Here is a 22,244-nt window from a genome sequence, read left to right as displayed (position 1 = left end):
GTTTGTATTAGTCTCTGCTACACTATCAATTTTGATATTTGTAGTTTTGCATATTCTTTCCCTCCTTGTCACCTGTTTGCTTTAAATAAGTAACCTGCATTTTCACATAGCTTTGTTTCAGCACTTAAGGGTAAGCAAAAACCAATACATAACTTTCTTGTTTATAACATACCATTGGGTTATACAGGGATGTGGAGAAAACTCAGTGCAAGTTTAGATTACTTCAAATGCCTTACAAAGTAGACTGCTTCATTATTTTTAATAGAAAAAAGGAAATGCCAATTTCTTTTTTTTCCCCCTTTTTATTACTATGAGACTTGAGAAACTCATATTTCTCCTTGCATACATTTGCTGAATGCTCAAGAACAATGAAGTATTGTGAAAACGAAACATGTAATACTTATCTTCTTTTTTTGTTGGTTGAAGTTATCTATGATGACACCAATGAATAAGTTTAGGGTGAAAAAGGATCCAAAGATGATAAAGGCAACAAAGTAAATATACATGTACAGGTTGTCCTCGTACTTGGGCTGTTTACTTGTCTACATAACAAAGAAAAACAGCAATACATCACAAATAACAGTTAAGACAAATGACAGAATACCAAGCAGGAACAGATGTTGCATCCAATTGGACAACGATTCCCTGGCTAGGGGGTAAAACTGGCTGTTTTGAAGCATATCCTGCAATTGCCTTATCTTTGAACTTTAAAATCTATTCAGCACAGGTGTCTGTAACTGCACACACAGACCTAGCATTCCTGCCCTTTCTCTCTGCCAGTTCCTCTCTAATCACACCTGACATTTCATGTAATTCCTATTAAATAAAACAGAAATGTGCAAATCTGAAAAACAAGTTAGTTCCTACGGACTTCTTGCAAACCAGGAGCTGGACAGAGGAAAGTTACAAATACCAGCTTCAAGAGAACAGACAAAATTCAACCATTTTATTTTTTGATATTGCTAGAGTTTTGGATTAACTATTGCAGGTAATGTCACTTGATTATTTGAGTTATTTTTGGAGAACCTGGAAAATTCCTAATCTGTATCATCTCATTGACATAAATTAACAGGAAACCAGATTTCATTAGTTTTGTTACTTATATGTGGTTTATTAACTCAGTAATACCTTATGTAGATCTACTGCTACAATTTTCCATTTTAACTTGTTAAAAGCATATGCATTTAACTAATTTAGAGGCATAGATTTATATGGAAATGTATTAAGGTTTTACATTTTTATTATTTTTGTTTATTTTACTTCAACTGCCATTCAAAAAGCATTACACCAATCTTACATTTGTTTTCACTCATTAAATTTTATATTGAACTCACTTCTCTAGAATCGACTGCAGCGTACATGATCTCCATCCATCCTTTAAAGGTTGCCTAAAAACAAAGTTTGTTAATACTTCATATCAGAGCTCTGATTTTGTAAACATTCTAAATAACATACTGTCTTCTACAATGTATTTGCACCCACAAAAAATGAAGAGGACTATTGAAAGTCTGGTAAGACATGAGTGAACTATTCACAGGAACCAATTTACTGTGGAATACTTCTCCCTAATAGTTAAACACTGAAGAACTTCAAATCTTCAGGCAGTGTCACATAAACTGTGTGAGATGAGTTACAGTCAACATCTGAGCATGACAAAAGGGCTGAAATTTATAATAAGTCTCCCAGTTCTAACTTTCTGACTACCAAAAAACTGAAGGAGGACTCCAAAAATTAGCCATCATAGGCTGGCATTTTTCAGACAGAAAACGTCCACCAGTATCCCCAAGATCTTCACAGTAGGGATGTTCTAATCCCACTCACCCTCCAGTTGATACTGAGGATTGCCCTAGTCTTTTGCAAGACTTCGCACATGTCCCTGTTGAACTTTATGAGCTTTATATGGGCCCACACCCCAAGTCTGCCAAGGACCCTCAGGATAGCATCCAATCACTCTATCAGCCATACCACTCATCTTGGTGTCATCTGCAAACTGCTGAGGGTGCACTCAATCCCACTATCTATGTCACTAATTAAATTAATTAAAATAGGATTGGTCCCAATGCAGACCCTTGAGAGACACCACTTATTACTGTTTTCCACTTGGACATTAGGCCACTTGCTGCAAGTCTTTGGACACAGATATCCAGCCAATTCTGTACCTTTCAAGGGGACTTTCCATCAAATCAACTCCTCTAAGCTATGTTATTAATTAAAACCAAGGTATGAATGGAATGTTTACTGAAAACATTACACAGCTTAACCATTCTATGAAAAACTTGTTTCCAAATGCTGAAAGCATTGCTGCCCTCTACGCCAGTAATTTATGCTGTTTAGCAATAGCTACTGTTACTCCCTGAAGCAATCTGATGTAGCTTGCTAGCACAATACTAGCTGCTAAATATTACCAGTTGAAGATGTTTTAAAGATAGAATAATTACAAAGTGCTTAGGAGCACAAACATTTTCCCAGAGGCAGTCTGTCAAGCAAACTCAAGTAGCAATGAATGTTTCTGTCCTATTGGCTCAAATTTACAGATGCTGCCCCTAAAATAGACTTGTGCTTAGAAATCTAATACTAGTAAATTCCGTACTTTCTCACCCAGAGTTTAAAACCAAGCTGAATAATATCCCTAAAAAAAAATCCTTTTCACAATACTGGATAATGACTGGAGTGAGACTAGTAAGAATAGTGAAAAGGTAATTTAAAAAAAAAGTGAAAGTGAATTTAAACTATTTTTCTAAATCAGTGGCCATCACTCTTGTTGTTTGAACATCAGATGAGCCCTAGAATGTATCTATTTCCCTACCATGGTAAAAACCTAAGTCAACATGCCTTAACAGATCAAGCAAATGAAAGAAAATTAATCCTAGCTGTATTTAGAAAATACATTTCTGTAGAACATGAGATGGTACTACCACTGGGTGCCATGGAACTTCATGTCCATTCATTAGATATTCTCCTTTTCTACAATGGCCACTGAATGTATCAGAACTTTACTGTAATATTAATTAACTTCATAGAACAGAATTATAAAATCAAATCTCATTTCCATTCATGTATTGTAAAATAACACCAGAAATTATGGAATTAAATTTTACTACTACAAAACTTAAAGCTGCAGAATTGATTTATCAAAATTGATACACTTACTACTTGAAGCAGAGAAAGGTAACCAGCTCCAACATTATCAAAGTTTACTTTTACATTTTGCCACCGAACATCCGCAGCAGTGGCCATAAGACTTTCACACTCAGTTGCATTATTGACTTCCTCTGGTGTGAATTGCTCACCAGTTGTGGTGTTAATACAGTGATAGAACTTGCCAGCAAACAAATTTACTCCCATGATGCTGAAAATTAGCCAGAATGTGAGACAGACCAGAAGTACATTCATAATGGATGGGATTGCTCCAGTAAGAGCATTAACAACCACCTAGTATATAAACACAGGGGGAAAAAAATTAAAAAGAATATATAAAGCAGTAAAAAGATTTTTTTTTCAAATAGAGCAAAAGACTTAATGTAAAACATTAAAATACACTGAAGTAATTAAAATAGAAAATGAATAGCACATATAAGAAAATCAAACATTGCTAGCCATGAAAACAAGACATGCAGTTCAGTGGTTCTCCATGATTTTATAATTAGGCATAATTTAATGGATTTTTAAATATATATATTTTTTTACACATTATTTCTTTTATTCTTACCCTCATGCCTTCAAAGCGTGATAAAGCTCTTAGAGGTCTCAAAGCTCTCAACGTTCGGAGGGATTTAATGGCACTAAGTTCTGAGAAACCAAGGGCATGAGCTACTAAGCTAACCAAGGAGACCTAGAGTGAGCAAAAGAAATTAATTATTATTTTTTGTAGCCTCAAAATAGAAATGTAACATGGAAAAAAACCTTTAATTTGGATATCAGAAAAAAAGTTCACAATGACCCTAAGCTTCCAGAAAAAAAGGAAATAAAAGTGTGAATAATTATTAAATTGCATGCAATTTTCAGAACAGTTTAAATAGATACCTGCGTCTCTAGAATTTTCATCAGAGTGCTAGTGAGAAGAATGCACACCATACCTGTGCAAAACGAAGGGCAATTTGGATAAAAAGGATTTGAATAAAAGCTCCTCTTCTCAATTAACTCAACCAAAGCCTGAAATGTACTGACAACCTTGTCTATGTGACATGCCACAAAACAGAGCTCTACTACAGATGCATTATAGTCATGGTAAAATGTGAGGTAACAGCACTTGCTTCTGCCGATTTGCACTCAGAATAATTCATGTAATAGGTCATGTGCTCCAGGCCCTTCACGAGCCTTGTTGCCCTTCTCTGGAAATGCTCCAGCATCTCAAGATCCTTCCTATAATGAACTGAACATAACACTCTAGGTATGCTCTCATCAGTACTGAGTACAGGAGGATGATCCTTCCCCATTCCTGCTGGGCACAGTGTTTCTAATAGACACCAGAATGTCATTGGCATTCTTGGCCACCTGGGCACACTACTGAATCATATTCAATTGACCAGCAACCAATACCCCAAGGTCCCTCTCCAAGTTGCAGCTTTCCAACCACACATCCACAAGTCTATAACTTACTATGGGACTGTTGTCACCCAGGTGCAGGACCTGGCACTTGGCCTTGTTGAACTTCATACAATTAGTCTTGGCCCTCAGTCTAACCTGTCCAGATCACATTGTAAATGTGACTGGAACATGTCACTCTGAAAAACTGTGGAGGTTCCAATCCTGGTAGTGCTCAAAGCCAGGTTCTATGGGCCCTGAGCAGCCTGGTCAAGTATGAGGTGTCCCTGCCCATGGCAGTGGGGTTGGAACTACAAAATCTTTACAGTCCCTTTCAATTCAAACCATTCCAAGATTCTGTGATTCTGATAGCAAAACATGGCATCACTAATTTTACGCAAAGAAGACAAAAATCCATCTGAATGATTGTTGATGATTTCCCAGCAATTATAAAATTATCATACTTTTTCAATTAACATTTGAGTCATAGTTTAAAAAAAATAATCAGAAGTCTATGGTATCCACAAGAAGGTGAATCTAAAAAATAAGTAACTAAAACAAAAACATATATCCAGTGTCACTCAGACTGTCTTAACCTTTTTTTTCCTTTGCCTTGTTAAGGGTATCTTGTTTTGCAGAATTTCATCCTAAGGAAAGGGGAGAATCTCATACTTACTAAAGATCACTGCATCTGTTTGGGGAATACATGTTGATAATTTGTCTAAGTATACACTGTGCATTCACAACAGAAACAATGGAGAGGATATGAAAGAAGAAAGTGAAGAACAGCATGTCCCAGAGAAATGTATGTTGTTTCATGTCCCTCAGTTAATTTGCTCAGAATAGGGATTCTATGCCCCTAGCACATAACTCATGCAAAGAAAAGAGAATCATAGTTAGATGAGGAAGACAGATAACAAACCTCACTTGTGCCTTTCCCACCAAAAGAGTATTTCAGAAAGAACATTAGGAAAGTTTCGATTCTATCGGTACAGGGAAAAAATTTCTGTCCTAGATTCTAGATACTATCTGATCTTTTCCCTGTCCATTTGTTGAATTTCCACTCTAATGTGGGGGAGGGGAATTTGTTATCTAAACCCTATTTTTTTTTTCTTGTAAGAATTCAGAGAGGCAAGAAGAGGCATCCTCTGTGATTGGAGACAGAGCAACAAAACCCAAACAATGTCAAGCTTCCAAAAAGAAGAATCTCTAGAAAATGATGTGTTAATGAAAAGTGAAGAGTTGCCCTGAAATCAGGCTCACAGGCTAGTATACAGTAAGCACCATAACAGTCCACATGAGGATAGCAAATGAACGATTTCAACCTTTTTATACTGATCCACAGGCCATCATTTTCCTTAGTCTTCTCTTTACTCTGATTGCTGCCTTGGTGACCCCCCAACCCCTTCTATGGCTGTCTTCCTGATACGATTCTCCCCTGTTTTTCTTTGCAGTGGCTCATTAAGCCCAGGATCAACTGATCTATCCCAACTCTATATGCTCACTTAAATTTCCCATTCTTTTCTGTGTCTGCCTCCTCCTTGTTCCTGTCACCACATTCAGAAGACTGAGGTCCGGTCACTTAATAATCCTCACTCACTAGACAGGACCCAGTGCAGAAAAATAGACAAAACACATGGAGAAAATGATAGCACAAATATAAAGACAAATTTAGTTAGTCACTGAATAATTACAGGGGAATCTCATTCATTGCTATGTCATTTTATTTTAAACCCAATTTATATTTTTCACTGTATATATGTATATATATACACACCCCCCTCTCTCTCTCTCTCCATATATCTATATATACACACACATCATATTGAAGTTACATAAAGAGACCTGTCCAAACAATGGAAACACACTACTTAGAAAGTGTAGTACCTACATCAACAATCAGGAAGTCCAGCCAGCACCAAGCATTAGTAAAATATGTCTGAAAACCATAGGCCACCCATTTTAGCACCATTTCCAGAATAAAGATGTAAGTGAATATTTTATCAGCATATTCCAATATGACTTTTATAGTCTTACGCTGTTCAATATATATATCTTCAAACGCCTGTGAAGAATGAGTTACATATAAGTCAGATATTCATAGGTCTTTTCAAACTACTTAAGCCAAAAGGACTGAATTAAGAATGCCAAATTAAAATCACATTCAAATTTAAATGTTCTACCTTGAAAAGCCAGCATGAGCTGAGATTACAATTGCATTCTTTATGATTTTAGATTTTATCATTGTCTGATAATGGAATTACAACATAATGACTGAAGCTGGCAAAAAGGTTTTTAGAAACATTAATAATTGTCAACACAGAATTACCATTTGTCACCTTGAAAAGTGCATTCAGGCTCAGACAGAAGGCAGTCTCCCAATTATAAATTCAACTAACAAAAGTGAATGATGAGCTACAGTGACCAAATATTATGTTGCTACGAGATCACGCTGAATTTCAATAATGGGTGTAGGTGGCAAGGCTTTAGCAGCATAAGGCTGTAAGTGGTGGCCACTGTGAAGAGGTAAAGGGGTACCCCGTGCCAGGTTCTCAGTGAGGTGCCACAGGAAGAAGTTCAGTTCACCAATGAAGCTTGTGGTGCCTCAAGAAAAACTTAAATTTAAGAAAGGGCAAAACACCTCAGGGCGATTTGAAGACTGAAGAATAACAGTGAGGGAAAACTACCCTGATAGAAACTGAGAACGTGACCAATTAAGTATCTGTACTAATTTTGAGGACAATTTAAAGTAATATGATTATCCCAGTTATTGTATACAATTGATTTTGTATAATTTTTAGAATTTCTTAAACAAGATTTTTAATATATTCCTTTTCATCAGCATCCTCACACACAAATAACCTTGAATTGTTCAAAAATTCATCTGCTGAATATTACTTGACTGCAGAATTTTAATGATTTATTGTATAAGCACTACACAAAATCCTCTGGGAATTTAGTTCTAAGCTCTCTTTCAAGCCAACTTTGTATTGTTGTTTTTTTTTCTGTTATGTTGTTTATGACCCAGATGTATTATAAAACTATCTTTGATAAATCATTTTTATTTGGTACTGTGTCTATGGGTGCAAGCTCTGCTTACAAGGGCTCCACTGCTGAGAAGAATCATGAAGACAATGAATGTTTCAAACCAGTTGTGTTCTACTATCTTGTAGCAGGTTTTCCGAAGGTTCCACCAGATTCTTCCTTTTGTGCTTTCCATACTGCCTTTACAGCATTTAAACTTCTGTGTACAGCCTAATGATACAAATAATGACAAACTGTTACACAGGAGAATTTTTATTATCCTGAAAAAGCAAAATTACTCTTATCTTGTACTTCATGAGGTTCAAATTACTTCAATTTATATTTCCAATTACTGCATGTTACTTAAAGCTTCTCAGTCTGGTGCTTCAGATGTAGAAGAGAGTCATCTGAGCTAATTTTCATTTATAATGACATTTTTTAAAAATTATTTTAATTTACATACAGCTATTCAAAGTACATATGAAAATTGTCAGGGAGTAAATGTGACCTGAAACTGGGTGAAATAACTTGGCCTGCCTGTCTTATGTAGATGATGGTGTGTTTGGATGTTTCATTCTTCTGGTTCTGGACCAGAAGAATGCTCTTACAGGCACTGGTTAGGCCATACCTTGAGTACTGTGTCCAGTTCTGGGACCCTCAGTTTAAGAAGGACATTGAAACACTTGAATGTGTCCACAGAAGGGCAACAAGGCTGGTGAGAGGCCTTGAGCACAAGCCCTACAAGGAGAGGCTGAGGGAGCTGGGATTGTTTAGCCTGGAGAAGAGGAGGCTTGGGGGAGACCTTATTGCTGTCTACAACTACCTGAAGGGTGGTTGTAGCCGGGAGGGGGTTGGTCTCTTCTCTCAGGCAATCAGCACCAGAACAAGAGGACACAGTCTCAAGCTGCACCAGGGAAAGTTTAGGCTGGAGGTGAGGAGAAAGCTCTTCACTGAGAGAGTCGTTCACCATTGGAATGTGCTTCCCAGGGAGGTGGTGGAGTCACCATCCCTTGAGGTGTTTAAGAGGGGATTGGACGTAGCACTTAGTGACATGGTTTAGTCATGAGGTCTGTGGTGACAGGTTGGACTTGATGATCTTTGAGGTCTCTTCCAACCTTGGTGATTCTGTGACCCAAAACTAGTTCAAGAGTACAGCAGCTTCTTTTAACAGCACATTAGTCTCTCAGCTAAAGTTTAAATACATCACATAGACAAACACCCTTTATCACACTGAGGAATGACCTCTGCTTTGAGGGCTGACTAAGGGTACCTCTTGTATGACAAACAAATGATTTAACTGGAGATTGTGAGAGCTTTTCCATCCGGTACAGATTTATGGCAATCATCCACAGAATTCTGCCTCACCTTGGAGAGCTCCCTGCCTTGTCATGGGGTGGGGCCTCAAGGCATGGTTTTCAATGAACTATCTGCATGCCTAATAAATAGCCTCATTTCTTTAAAAGTTACTAATCGCATAGAAACATAACCAGATTTAAAGGATTTTAATGGGCCCTAAAGGTAGTGTTCTAGCTTTCCTGTGAGTGTCACTAAGTTTATATGCTACAAGTAAGTTATGCTGAATTTCATCAGCTCAAACAGCTACAACTGTGAAGAGCATGCTTTACCTTGCCTTCAACTATTCAAAATACCCACATTATAGAAAAATAAATTTTGTGTCCAAGAATTGACAGACATCACAAAATACAAGGATAAGGAAGAACTGTAATACAGTGTCAAATTCAGAAGTGCACTTTTTTTTTTTTTTAAAGAACTATTCAGCATAGCCCCACATTGCAAAACAAATTTGCTTTTAAAGATGAGTGAAATAGTATTTCAAAAGACAAGAGTCCTAGCCTAAGGCAAAGGTCTTCATAACATTAAATCAAAAGGCATGGATAGGATATTTTGATTTTAATTATTTAAACCATGACTTAAAAGGAAAGTATAGTCTATAGTATCACAAAAATGGGAAATACAATATAAGGTACATTTCAGTAGTCCCTTAAAGTGTACAGCTATACAGAACTAAAATCAAAACTGCTAAGGACACGCAGTATACTGTTAAGACTTCTTTACTTGAATAGAAACATAGGATTTCTTTTACTTGTTGCATCCCACATTTATGCACACACACACTCCCCGTGCTGCCATTAATGGGGTAATGTCAAGAAAATTAATCTATTTTTTGAGTCAAACTTTCCAAGTCCTGAATCACCCACTGGGCTACTTTACAGCACTAAGAAAGGACCATGGCTAATTCTATGATTCTGGTTTAAATTTTTCAGTGAAGTGAACCTAGTGCAGTTTGGCCTTGCTGATTTCTCTGCTCATAACGTAATTGCAATCAGCAGGTATACTGACTGCTAACAATAATTTTAAAGGGATGTGTTTAGTGTTTATTTAAAAGAATTATAAATGATGACATACACATTTAATTTTGCAGTACAAGGATCTAGAACAGGCAATATTAATTGTATCATAAGACTAGATAAATTAGGATCCAGGACTGCTGTAGCAAGTATCTTTCTTGAACTGCCAATGGCTGTTGCAAACAATTGAAATGCAATTACTAACCTCAAATTTTATTGCTATATCTTCTGTAAAACATACCTTCTGTAAAGCATGCCTGTATCTCTGAAGCTTTTTCTGGTTCAGTCTCAGCTTTTTCTTCTCCAAAGAGAGCTAAATTAACTGTACTTCCTTCAGAGGAGCTGGAAAAATTTAGCTTCTGAAAATAAAATTTGAAAATAAAGTTATACTTTATTAATGTTTAATAATTTTTTTAGAACTGTAATTAACTTTAAACATGCAACACTGTGTGCAAGTAATAAGAAGAACAATATTTGTCACCAGAAATACAAACAAACATTCACATATAGCAGTCAATGCTGTTGAAATGTGCATAAATCATCCACTTTGCACTTAGAAATTGCAAGGCATATCACATCTTTCACTGAATTTCAGAATTTCTGGTATAAATGGAGTACAGTGTTATCAGACAAAATTAACAAGCACTAAGAAGATTTTCTGGCATGTATTTAATGTATTTTGTTTTGAGAGATTATTTTCTTACTATAATTTCTCTGGCAATATTTTAAACCAATAAGGGTTATGCTGTAGCTTTAAGATGATGCATCTTGGTCAGTTAGGCTAGAGCAGTCCCCTTAATATGACAACTGTAAATCCTGACAGCGTGCAACTTTAAATTGTGAGCTGTCAGGGAAAAAGTAGTAGATTTTTAAGGATGGATTTTAATTCAGTGCCTGTTATTCGTAATATAACAATAAACAAAATTAATTACCAATTCTTTTTCACAGGCATTAAACATCAGTATGAGACAAGCTAACCACTTCCAGCATGCAATTCATAATAAAATTTGGTTACCTTTGATCAAAAATAATTAAATTATATTCCATTTAAGATTATTCCTGAGATCTAGGTTGGAAAATGCTAAAAATCAGGATTCATCTGAAGCCTTGCTTCAGATGTGAATTTGAACATTACCCTAAACACATTCATAAAACAAATTAAGCCTGTCCTATCTTAACCCAAGATTATCACTACCACATGAAGACTTATGTTTCTAAAACTAGTAATTTTCAAAAAGGAAAAAGTATGGTAGATACATTTCAACTGGCATTAATTTGCATTATTTTTGCCAATGCACGCATGTATCACATTGTGCATTTTGAAACTACCCATTACTCTGGTACACATACCTGTACAGTTAACATCCAGAAAGAAATGATTTTGCTTGTTTCAATAATTAAAATGATGTACATCACATTAGCCTCAATTTATTTTCAATTTTGTATTCTGCATGTGTATTGCAAAAATCCATAGTCTGGAGATTCGAAAGGCAGATGTGGTATACTGTACACTTAATCTAAGTATGAGTACCAAACTAAGTCAAAGTAGTTTTGCTCGGGGCATTCTCTGACATTTTACAATGTTATTATCAAGAAGTATATAACATCAGTAATGAATTCACACAACTAAATGTCTGTTGGGAATGATGTAAGCACACGTTGTGAAACAGCCTCTCATTTGTAGAATTAACACCATTTTCATTAATTTAGATAGACATGCATGATTAAGAGACATTTCAGATATAAAAGCCGGTAAGTTACAGGCACTATCCAGTCAAGTTGTATTTAAACTTCAATTATGAAATTTGAAAGGACAAAATTATTTTAGGTATTAAACAATTCTAACATTTTTGTTCGTTTGCTTATGGAAGAAGACAGAATTTAATAAGAAAATTAAAACTTTTAGTAAAAGGAATTGAGTAATATTGTCTACATTGCTACTACTTTAGAAATTTATTTTCTCTAATACAATCCCCAAATTCCTCATGTATGATGCAAACAGCTCTTTTCACTTTTAGTACATTAAGTTTAAAACATCATTATTCACAGTAAACATCTTTTCCTACCACTAATTCCACTAAACCTGAGGATACCTCCATAATTTTATTAATATGCTGCTTTCATCATTCCATGACATAGCATATATATTGCAAAAAGTTGCAGCAGTGGTGGGTAAGCTTAAATCATGAAGTGAATTATAAATCAAATTATTTTCTGGTTTGTTTTTTTTTATTGATGAGTAAGGAAGTTTAGTGTCACAGTGCCATCAAAACTTCAAAACAACATGAAGTACCCTGGGCTTTTTGAACCATAAGCTACTTAGTACAGCATTTGAGCAGATGACATGAATTCAACTGAAATAATACAGATTTATATGAATTAACAACATTAAAATATGAATAACCATAAACAGAAAACAATTTGAAAAGGATCAACGTGCTTAAAACATGAAGTTATGTTTCTTCGTTAATACGTGGTGGAAGAATCTGATATTAGATAATTTTTATTTTTTCTTTACTCTAGAAATTAATTATTTTGATATAAAGGACATGTTTGGTTTCCTTTTTCTAAGGACAGTGTAGGATATAATCAGGTGTTTGAAGAGCTACAGATTTGATTAAACATTGGTTCTTTTTTTTTATGTGGAGAGCTCATATTTCTCACTAAGATGAGGGTATCAAACAAAAAACTCTAAGACAACACGTGATAAAAAGCATTATGCACAGAATTTCCTGTCAGTCAAAAAAGCAATATGCACAGAATTTCCTGTCAGTTAGTTTGTTTGCCATATAGAAAGCTGGCAGAGAGGTAAATGATTTTGTGTCATTCCCAGAACAGGACTTTTCAAGAAAGGCAGAATTGTTTGTCCTCCATCTTCCAGGGCACTTAACTGCTCTTCAAAGTTTACCCAAATAATTAAGAAGGCTTCATTGTAATTACACTAAGCACTGGATTGAATGGGTCATGTACTCAAAAGTTAATTATCTGCCTTGACTTTTGCAAATCAGCAGCTAAGCCACTTTTTGTCAGAGAAAATTGCCTCAATATACTTTTTTTTTACTTTTTCACTGTTGGCAGTGAAAAGCTGTTCAGATTTTTAATACCTTATTTTTTTTCCCAATACAAATATCTACTGTGCTGTTACTTGGTCAAAATCTGGACCTCATGATCTTTTTATTTTACTGAAGGAGTCAAAATATCGTGGCATAAATACTTGCAAGAATAATGTTATTACTGCAAATTGTCCTAATGAAGCCACTTAAGATTGCTTGAGGTAACTAGTAAAGAACCAATCTTCTTAAAAATAATAATGAGTGTACACAAAATTTCTGATAATGAAATTCTGATAAAGAAACTCTATAATAGGAGGTAATAATAAATAGACCATTGATTATTCACATGGTGGTATCTACTGTGCATTCAACTGGTAAGTCATTCACATTTTGATATTCAAATAGTCAAGGAAAATCTGGTATGTTTCCCAACCTGCAAAGCAAAGAACAAACATCCCAACAATATGGCTGTTAACAAATGGAATAAAAGGGAAACATTGCCTTGTGTAATTAAAAACAAAAACAAAACAAAACAAACAAACAAACAAACAGCCCAAGACAAAGTCTCTCTTTGATGGAGAAGGAGGTAAAGAACTGCACTTTGAAGAGTATGTTAAGGAACCTCTCAGAAATGAGGATTCAAAAATATTAATGTGTAGAAATGCAACAGAAAGATTAGCAAAATCTATGTTGCTTCTGTTCCATTAATTGAGTATTTTCCTGTTCAATGAGATTTATTTTCAGCAGGATATACTTCTTTAATAGGACCAATCTAATTTTTTGATTTATTCTTAATTATTAATTAAACAACAAAAGAACATAAACCACATTTTCTGTTACCACAAAGTATGGTACTTGTCAGTGTAAGCACAATTGGTGAAGTCACTTTTATTGCAATCCTTTTATTTATCTTTTTTTCTGAAAGAAGTATGCCTATAAATAAAGCTTGAACATTATTTACCTTGTAAAGAAAGCAAAAGTATTGTCCACAGAAAATGCCTTTTTTTTTTCAACTATCTAAACCCCAAATCTACCCTTTCTATTAAACACAGAGAGAAAAAAAGAGGACGATTACAGCAAGGCAATGTGACATCCAAATAAAAAGGATTCAAGTACTTTTCAGTCAAATAACTATGAGGCCCCAGTTTACTATTTTGCATGCTGTTCTACACGGGTCCAGATTTACAACAGCAAAAGTCTGAAGCAGGAACAGTCACATAAACAATATCCATCAAATCAGAATCATATTCCCATATTTAGCACCAGCAGAATGTGATACTACCTGCTTAAGGGGTGTTTCAAAAATGGTTTGAATAACTCCTTAGAAAAATATTTTGGAGTTCCATCTTTCTGAATAGCTTACAGGCCACCTGGGCACAAAAGTGAGGCCTGAAATATTGCCTGTAAATAAAACAGTGTAAAGGAACACATGAAAGGCAATGCAGGCTTCTACAATGAAACCACGTGAACACAATTTGTATTTGGAAAAGAAATGCCTCAATGACCTCTGAATGTTAAGGAATGGAATTGCTCAACTATTCAATTATTGGTGATGTTCAGAGTGGAGATCCAGGGAAACCTTCTTGCAGCCTTTCAGTACTTAAAGGGGGCCTATAAGAAAGATGAGGACTTTTTAGCAGGCCCTGATGGAAGCGGACAAGGAGTAATAGTTTTAAAATAAAAGAGGGTAGAGCAACCTGGTCTAGTTGGGGATGTCCCTGCTTACTGCAGGGGGGTTGGAATAGATGACTTCAAGGGTTCCCTTCCAACAGTGCATTCTATTATTCTTCAATTCTATGGTTTAGACTAGAAGTAAGGAAGAAATTCGTTTACAATGAGGGTAGTGAAACACTGGAACAGGTTGCCCAGAGAGGTGGTAGATGGCCCATCCCTGGAAACATTCAAGGTCAAGTTGGACATGGCTCTGAGCAACCTGATTGATTCTCCTGGTCACTGCAGGGAGTTTGGAAAAGATAACCCTTCCAACCCAAAGCATTCTTTGACTAAGAAGAGATCATCAGGAATAAGAAACACAGCTTGGTACAATTAAGGTTTGTTTTATAGTTCTGGAGTTCCTGAGTTGAGAAGTTTGGGACGATACTAGGTTACTATTTTCTCTTTTTTAACAATTGTCTTATTTTTAGCCTTACCCTGGATTTTTCTAATTTTTATATCTTTCTTGCTTGAACTTCCTTATTTATATAATTGAAACCATCCAGATTTATTTAGGCACCTACACAGAATCCTACAAATAACTTTTGCTTGCAATAATCTTGTCTTTCTAAAAATAAAGCAACCAGGTTAAGCACACAAATAAAAAATCATTAATGATGAAGAGCAAAATTGATAAAAATTATTCCCTAACTTCCAATCTTACACAAACTTCACAAGTAGCATATAAATAAGTTATCACATCCATATTCAAAAAGATTATGCATATGTATAAAAAAGAGATATTTGATTGTTCCCAGGAGTGTATACTTCATCCTGTATTTTAGCTTCTCTTTATGAGAAAACTGGAATGTAAATTATAAGAACACTGAACAAACATGAAACAATTTAGATCAACATAAATAAACATTGTAGCATATAAGTAATTGTATATATGCAATATTCCAAGGCATTGGTCACATGAACATGATCAGAAAATGTTCATAATTACATGAAAGCTAATAGAATGGTTCAACAGATGAACAGAAAAAGTCAAGTGAAGATTACCTTTCCATTTTCATAAAATCATAGACAGTAACCCCTTTTGAACTTGAACAGTCTTGATGCTTAATAATTCAGTTAACAAGAACAAAAAAAAAAACCTACAAAGCATGCAGATTATGCCACATAATTAGTACAGAAAATACAAAAGATGTAACAAGGAGTGAGGAACATGTTGGGGTTGCCCTCAACCATGCGGTGATGTGAGTCATGGGACTCAGCTTACAGAGCGGCTGTGCATGTTTCCACTACATTGCAACAGATGGGGAAAAAATATATTGTAGCTGAGTAGCATGCAGGCCAATCAATCTCAAAAGTGATCATATATGCATGATTTTTTAGGTAACCTGTGTAAACATGCTGACACGTTGCTCTGCCTGGTTAAAAAGCACCAGATCTGCATTCTTGACTGATCCAGGTTGATTTTACTCCTGTGAGAAGTAAGAATGGTACGCAATGAAGTTAACACGTGGTACCCTTTAGGCTGTTTGAGTTCTGGAAACAGCAGCAGTATGTATTCTGACTTATTTTAAAATGAGTTTTCTAGATACACCACACATTTGCAAAACATACCATTTACAGCTTTGATGAGAGCGTTACGCATATCCAAAGACATACTGAAAGAGGTAAAGTTATCAGAATATCTGAAGCTCAGAAACATTTATTAGACACAGGCCTGAACTTAAGAAAACCCCAAACAAGCCAACAAAAAAAACCCCAAACAAGAACTCTTCCACCCTCATGCCCTCAATAAAATCACAAATGAAAAAAACAAAGATACACCCACAGTACATACATTACAGCTTTAAACATCCTCTACATGGTATTAATTAGACAGAAATACATATTTCTTTTAATTTCATTTTCAAGGTTATTCCTGGTCTTCACTAGATGCTAAATAGGTATCTGGAATACACTTTCAGATATAAGCCACAAAACAATCAATTGTGCCAGGCCAAACATAAGAACTTTGTAAGCAATTTTTCCCACTATCATTAGAATTTTTTTAACTGCATGAATTCTAAAAATTAAACAACAACAAAATCACATAGTTTAAGGTGCATTACAGATTGTAACAGATGTATAGCAATGTCAAAATGAAAAATCCATGACTAGCAATAAACCTGTCATTTCTTCAAGTACTTCACACTTTTCTTAACTTTCTGTTTTAAATCTAATCTCACTTCTCAACAATGACTTCTCAAAGGCTAATTTAATACTGTAGCTATCTAACAACTCCAATATAAACTGCTTCCATTTTGAGGGAATGTGTGATAGCAAGAGCTGGAATAATCTACAAAATGACAGATATTTTCCTTTCTGCCTATAAACTAATGTGCATGAAATGCTTTTCTGTTGTTAATTTACATATCTCCTATAGCCATAGGAGATATGTTTCACCTTGATGCCTTTCAACTATGCCTATCCTTAGCCACTTTCCCAAATCTTGAGTGGCTTAAAATTAATACTAGGTAATACAATCTTGAATACCAAATGTGAGAAGGCACAGATTTTACCCAATTTTTAAATATAAATTAGTAATGAATCAGGTAACTTCAAGTGCTGGATAATTTCCATGTAAGAGTCAGATTTAACTTAGTTATCAGAACAAGATTAAATTACTTGAGTTCATCAGCTATTCCTTGCAAAACCCCAACTTTTATTAAAATTCACTAAGAAGGCCAATAGCCTTTATTTAGCAGCTGTCCAGTAGACATTACAGCTTCCTTAGAAAGTGCATTTTATACTTTCAAACAATTTATGAATATTGTTCACTTCACTTTTAAGAGGCCTTTGAGTAATCTAACAGAAGCTACAAGAAGTAGATGGAACAAATAGAGTGCTGGAAAATAAGCTGCTGAAATAAAAAGCGAATGTTATACTACTGAACACTGCACTCTGCACTTAAAGAAAACACCTAAAGAGTCACCTTACTACACTTTATCAAATTTAAGTTTAGTTTAACTACACTTTGCTAGAACAAACTTATTTTCTAAAATTTTGAAAGAATATGGGCAAACTCATTGCCAGTTCAAAACAAAACAACTAAAACCCTACCCACAACCAATCAACCCCACTAACAGAAGAGCCAAACCCCAAAAGAAAACAAAACATTTAAGACAAAGCAATCCAGACTGTAGCACAGCAGTGATACTTCATTAATGTCCTTATGTCTACAGGTGCCAGGACAGTTGATACCAGCCTCAGTCTGTACTGGAGTCATAGCACAGTAATCTGAATTCTCAGAGTGTCTCTCAGGATCATGCTGAAATCCATTATTTCTTTTTCCCTCTCGTTCTGCAGCTGCTGACAAATGACTACTGTCCTAAAGCTGACCCAGTTTAAGGACAGGCACTTGTCTTTACAGCGACTGATTAAAACTCCCACAAACAAGAAATAATATTTTTTTTTTTTCATTCAGTAATTCTATTTTTTCTCATCATGTTTACTTGACATATTCACGGTATAGAACTGAATTGTTCCCTTGGCTTTCAACTTCAGAACTTGAAGTGTGTTATCAATCTCATTAGTCTGAGTTAGCACCTCTTTTAGATTATCCAGTACAACTAATGCTGGTTTCTGTAGAATTCAGTGAGCTTTAAAAATCAGATGCAAAAGGTATTCATATAATACATATATCCTCTAATAGTTTACTTTCATGCTTACTTCATGGAAGATTGTGATTTTATATATATTATATATATATAAAAACACATTCCTTCTCTGTTTATTCTGTACATACATATTGGCTTGTCTATTCAACTAGAAATTTAGAAAACTTTTCAAAACTCTTTCATAAATAGGTTCATATATGCTCATACATCACTGCCTGTATTTCCTACTCTCTTTAGCTCCACTCTCCCACTTCAGTTTATTCATTCTCTGTACAGTCCAACAAGCTCAAATCACAATCACTTTCTATTTCTAACCAGGAAGAGCCACACTATGAAAGAAAACAATTCATACAAAATATATTTAAATGTTACCTCTTTGCTTTCCTCCAAATCTGAGTCACTGCTAAACTCTTCTGTATTTAGATGTTCAAAATCAGATTCTCCAACAGCTATTGGTACTGTAACAGTAAGACTGGGATTGTTTATGAAGGATGTATAATCACTGTCACCTATAACAGTAGCCATTCCATTCTCACTTTTGTGATGATTCGTATCTATCCTTATTTCAGTGATGGTACGGTTGGATATGCAATGGTCTTTCTCATCATTCAACTGATCTGTTGCTGTTCTTTGATTTACAGCAGCTTGTTTCCCCCAACAAGACTTCTGGATACATTCACTTGCTTTTTTCTTCAAATAATCTATTCCCTTCTGAATTCTTGCAACAGCAATCTGTAAATTGTTCATTTCGTTATCATCCTCTGTAGGAGAAAGGTTGTCTGAACTGAATGAACTCAGCAGCAAGGCCAAAAAAAGGTTCAATACCTAAAAAATAAACCAAAAATTACCAGCTGAATTTTCTTGAATTTTCAGTCACATTTTTCTTCTATCACACATTATGTACGCAAGGCTTTGTGTTTTCCTTTGCTATATATGATGCTCAAAATTACACAGTGAATGCAACTTAAGCAGTGGGGGTTTTTTTGTGGCTTTGCATTGTTGTATGACTATGAAGGCACAAATAATTTTTCTGCTCATGTTTGTAGAGGGGCATGTATGGTGCTGTTCCAGGTTCAGCTAGGACAGAGAGCCACACCCAGGACAGCCTGCTGAACGAGCCAGTGGGGTATTCTATACCATAAGCATCATGTCTGCAGTATAAGGGAAGGGGGAAGAAAGCTGCAGGTGGCCACATGGTTCTCTGGCCCAGGCTTCTGGCGCCCAGTCAGGCGGCACATCACCTTCTGTATTACTTGTGTGCAACCTAAAAAAAGTGAAGCAGACCCTGTCTCCTAATCCCCAGGTAATCCTTTTCCCACAGTAAGACAAAACAGAACAGATATCAGTTTTACATGCCAGGGTTTACCAGGAGCTCAAATGGTACTAGGATATCCAAGTAGCAGAGCACCTATTCTTAAAGCCTTCAGATCAATTCTTCTATACAGCTTTGAAGACAACAGGATAAAACTATGTGTTGGGAACACAGAAAGGTAACTAGATAACAGAGCCCTGAACATACAGCAAGGATGGTCTACTCACGTAAGAAATTCTACTAGATCTATGGTATAAAGTACAGGAAACACAATGGAAAAAATCAGGGAGATGGATGCTTTATTCCACAAAGTTCTGTTGTCTGGTTTAGAAAACTGTTTGAGGAAAGTGTTTCGTTTAGTCAACCACTTTCAGAGTTCTCTTCATCATAAGACATTTGTAGAAAATCCTAGAGGAAGTGGCTGTGGTACTAGTAATAATTCATGACTGGTTTAAAGATAACTATCTTGTTCCTAATGAAGGCCTTCATGAAGGCAAATTTAAAATCTCTTTTGTTGCTGACAGTTGCTGAAATAAAAGATTTAGAATAGAGGAAAACCCAGTTGGCAATGAAAAGAGCAGAGAAAAAGGTGAAGCAAATAAGGCTTCATTTACTGGCATGTTAATAAAAAATAAAACAAACAAAACCCTCAACAAAATAGCCATATTAAAAAATACAAATCTATGCACCATAATGTACAAACTGGTGCAGATCACATGCTTTCCTCTGAAAGAGAAGAAGGATATAATATAGACCACTTTAAAAGTACCTGTAATAAGTACTTAAACAGAAACGGGTGAAGAGGTGAAAGAAAACATGAACTATTTCAATCTGTGGGGGTTTTATTTCCACTGCCTTCCAATTCCAGTTTTCTTACCCTGTTTATGTAAAAAGTTCAGCGTGTAGCAAACAAGGTTCAAAATGGTTTAAATTGCAGAGTCACACTATCACAGTATCACCAAGGTTGGAAGAGACCTCAAAGATCATAGAGTCCAACCTGTCACCATAGACCTCATGACTAGACCATGGCACCAAGTGCCACGTCCAATCCCCTCTTGAACACCTCCAGGGATGGTGGCTCCACTAAGTGTTAAGGCAGTGTTTTAGAAAGCAGAAAAAGTAAAAAAGTAAATAAAATGTAAAATGAAAACAAAGCCAAACAAAACACCTGACTATGCGTGATTGGAAGTGATGCCTCAATCGCTTAGGAAAGAAAGACCTTGCTATGTCCTCTTCTGCAAACAGCAAAATATTCAGGTCAACTGAATAGAGGACAAAAGAGGACACACAAAACTGAACAGACAATTCTTGCCACTCTCTCACCAACATGTTCTGAATTGCACTCCAGACCCCTGAAGGGGGCCGTCCATTGAGCAGAGGATATAGTATAAGATCACAAAGCTACAAAGACAACACAGAAATCTCCATTTCAGAACTTATGCTCGTAAGAAATTCAAAATAATAAACCCCATATTTAAATAGCATGTTTAATAAAACTTTAACACTTCATTGCTGGTTCTGTAACCATTCTTTCTCTAAATGAATTCTCAAATTAATTTGGCTACATACCACTAAGTTTCCTATCACCATGACCATCATGAACACAGTAAGGCACATGGGTTGGCCTGCCACCTCCATGCAGTCCCACATTGTTTCTATCCATTCTCCACACAGCACTCGAAACACAATCAAAAAAGAGTGAAAAAAGTCACGCATGTGCCAACGTGGAAGTTGACAGTTTGCAGAGATCTTGCAGACACAATCCTTGTAGCTTTTCCCAAACAGCTGCATCCCAACCACAGCAAAAATGAACACAATGATGGCCAACACCAGGGTCAAATTCCCCAGAGCTCCCACGGAATTGCCAATAATTTTTATCAGCATATTTAGTGTTGGCCAAGATTTCGCCAATTTGAAAACTCGCAACTGAAAAACAGAAATACAGAGATATTATTTGCAGTAGTTACAAAAACACTATGGAAATAAATAACAGAATTGTTTGGATAATGAATTCTGAACATCTCAAACATTACAGGCAGAAATGAATTAAAAAAAAACCAACAACCAAAAACCAACATTAAATCAACAGGATTCTACTGACTGAAATAATGGACTCTGAAATCCTCAAAGAAAGGAGTCTTCCAAAAGAATATTACCTCCAACAAATTAAAAGAGGACCCCACAGTCTGGAAATAAAAGTCAAACACAAGCCATGAGACAAACATTTCAACTTCAGAAGGGAATAAAATACAATGCATACCTTTTCTTTAGCCATAACCCACCCAGACTGAAAATGGTTTCACATTTTTGGGGTTTTTTTTGCCAAGGGTGAAAAGAAAAATCAATCTTTTTTTTTTTTTTTAATTAAATTAAATATTAACTTTATAATTCCTACATTTAAAAAGTTACTTATAGTCGTTTTACAATTTCCAGATACGGAAGTAGATGAAAAACTACAAACGTTTTATTTATTTACCTCTCTCCATAAGCACTAAATAAATGGCATACTTCACAGTGCTTTATCAATCCATAGAAAACAATTGCCATAAAAATATAACTCTTTCCCTTGAAAACACACTCGATTGCTTCTGAAACATAAACCAGCAGACACTACTGAGTGGTAACATAAATGATT

General features: G+C 35.5%; 1 protein-coding gene and 1 long non-coding RNA gene across 5 annotated transcripts in view; one reads left to right on the top strand and one right to left on the bottom strand.

Annotated features, from left to right (window-relative positions):
* Window positions 1-22,244, top strand: part of LOC137441338 (uncharacterized) — a 91,319-nt gene that overhangs the window by 35,374 nt on the left and 33,701 nt on the right. The gene's annotated exons all lie outside the window — the stretch shown is intronic.
* LOC137441334 (sodium channel protein type 2 subunit alpha-like) overlaps window positions 1-22,244 on the bottom strand; it is a 43,676-nt gene that overhangs the window by 6,407 nt on the left and 15,025 nt on the right. For all 4 annotated transcript variants that reach the window (XM_068138707.1, XM_068138708.1, XM_068138705.1 and 1 more), the window contains 9 exons: window positions 21,179-21,535; window positions 18,670-19,122; window positions 10,159-10,276; window positions 7,625-7,779; window positions 6,416-6,589; window positions 3,710-3,832; window positions 3,151-3,432; window positions 1,335-1,388; window positions 405-542 (listed from right to left, as the gene is read on the bottom strand). In XM_068138707.1, coding sequence (XP_067994808.1) covers window positions 405-542; window positions 1,335-1,388; window positions 3,151-3,432; window positions 3,710-3,832; window positions 6,416-6,589; window positions 7,625-7,779; window positions 10,159-10,276; window positions 18,670-19,122; window positions 21,179-21,535 — 1,854 coding nt within the window. The remainder of the gene's footprint in view (window positions 1-404; window positions 543-1,334; window positions 1,389-3,150; window positions 3,433-3,709; window positions 3,833-6,415; window positions 6,590-7,624; window positions 7,780-10,158; window positions 10,277-18,669; window positions 19,123-21,178; window positions 21,536-22,244) is intronic.

The sequence above is a fragment of the Melanerpes formicivorus genome, unplaced genomic scaffold (genome assembly GCF_026170545.1).
Source record: "Melanerpes formicivorus ecotype bairdi unplaced genomic scaffold, bMelFor1.0.p_v2 SCAF_5, whole genome shotgun sequence".
Lineage (NCBI taxonomy): Eukaryota > Metazoa > Chordata > Aves > Piciformes > Picidae > Melanerpes > Melanerpes formicivorus.
This window is presented reverse-complemented; position numbering and strand designations above follow the sequence as displayed.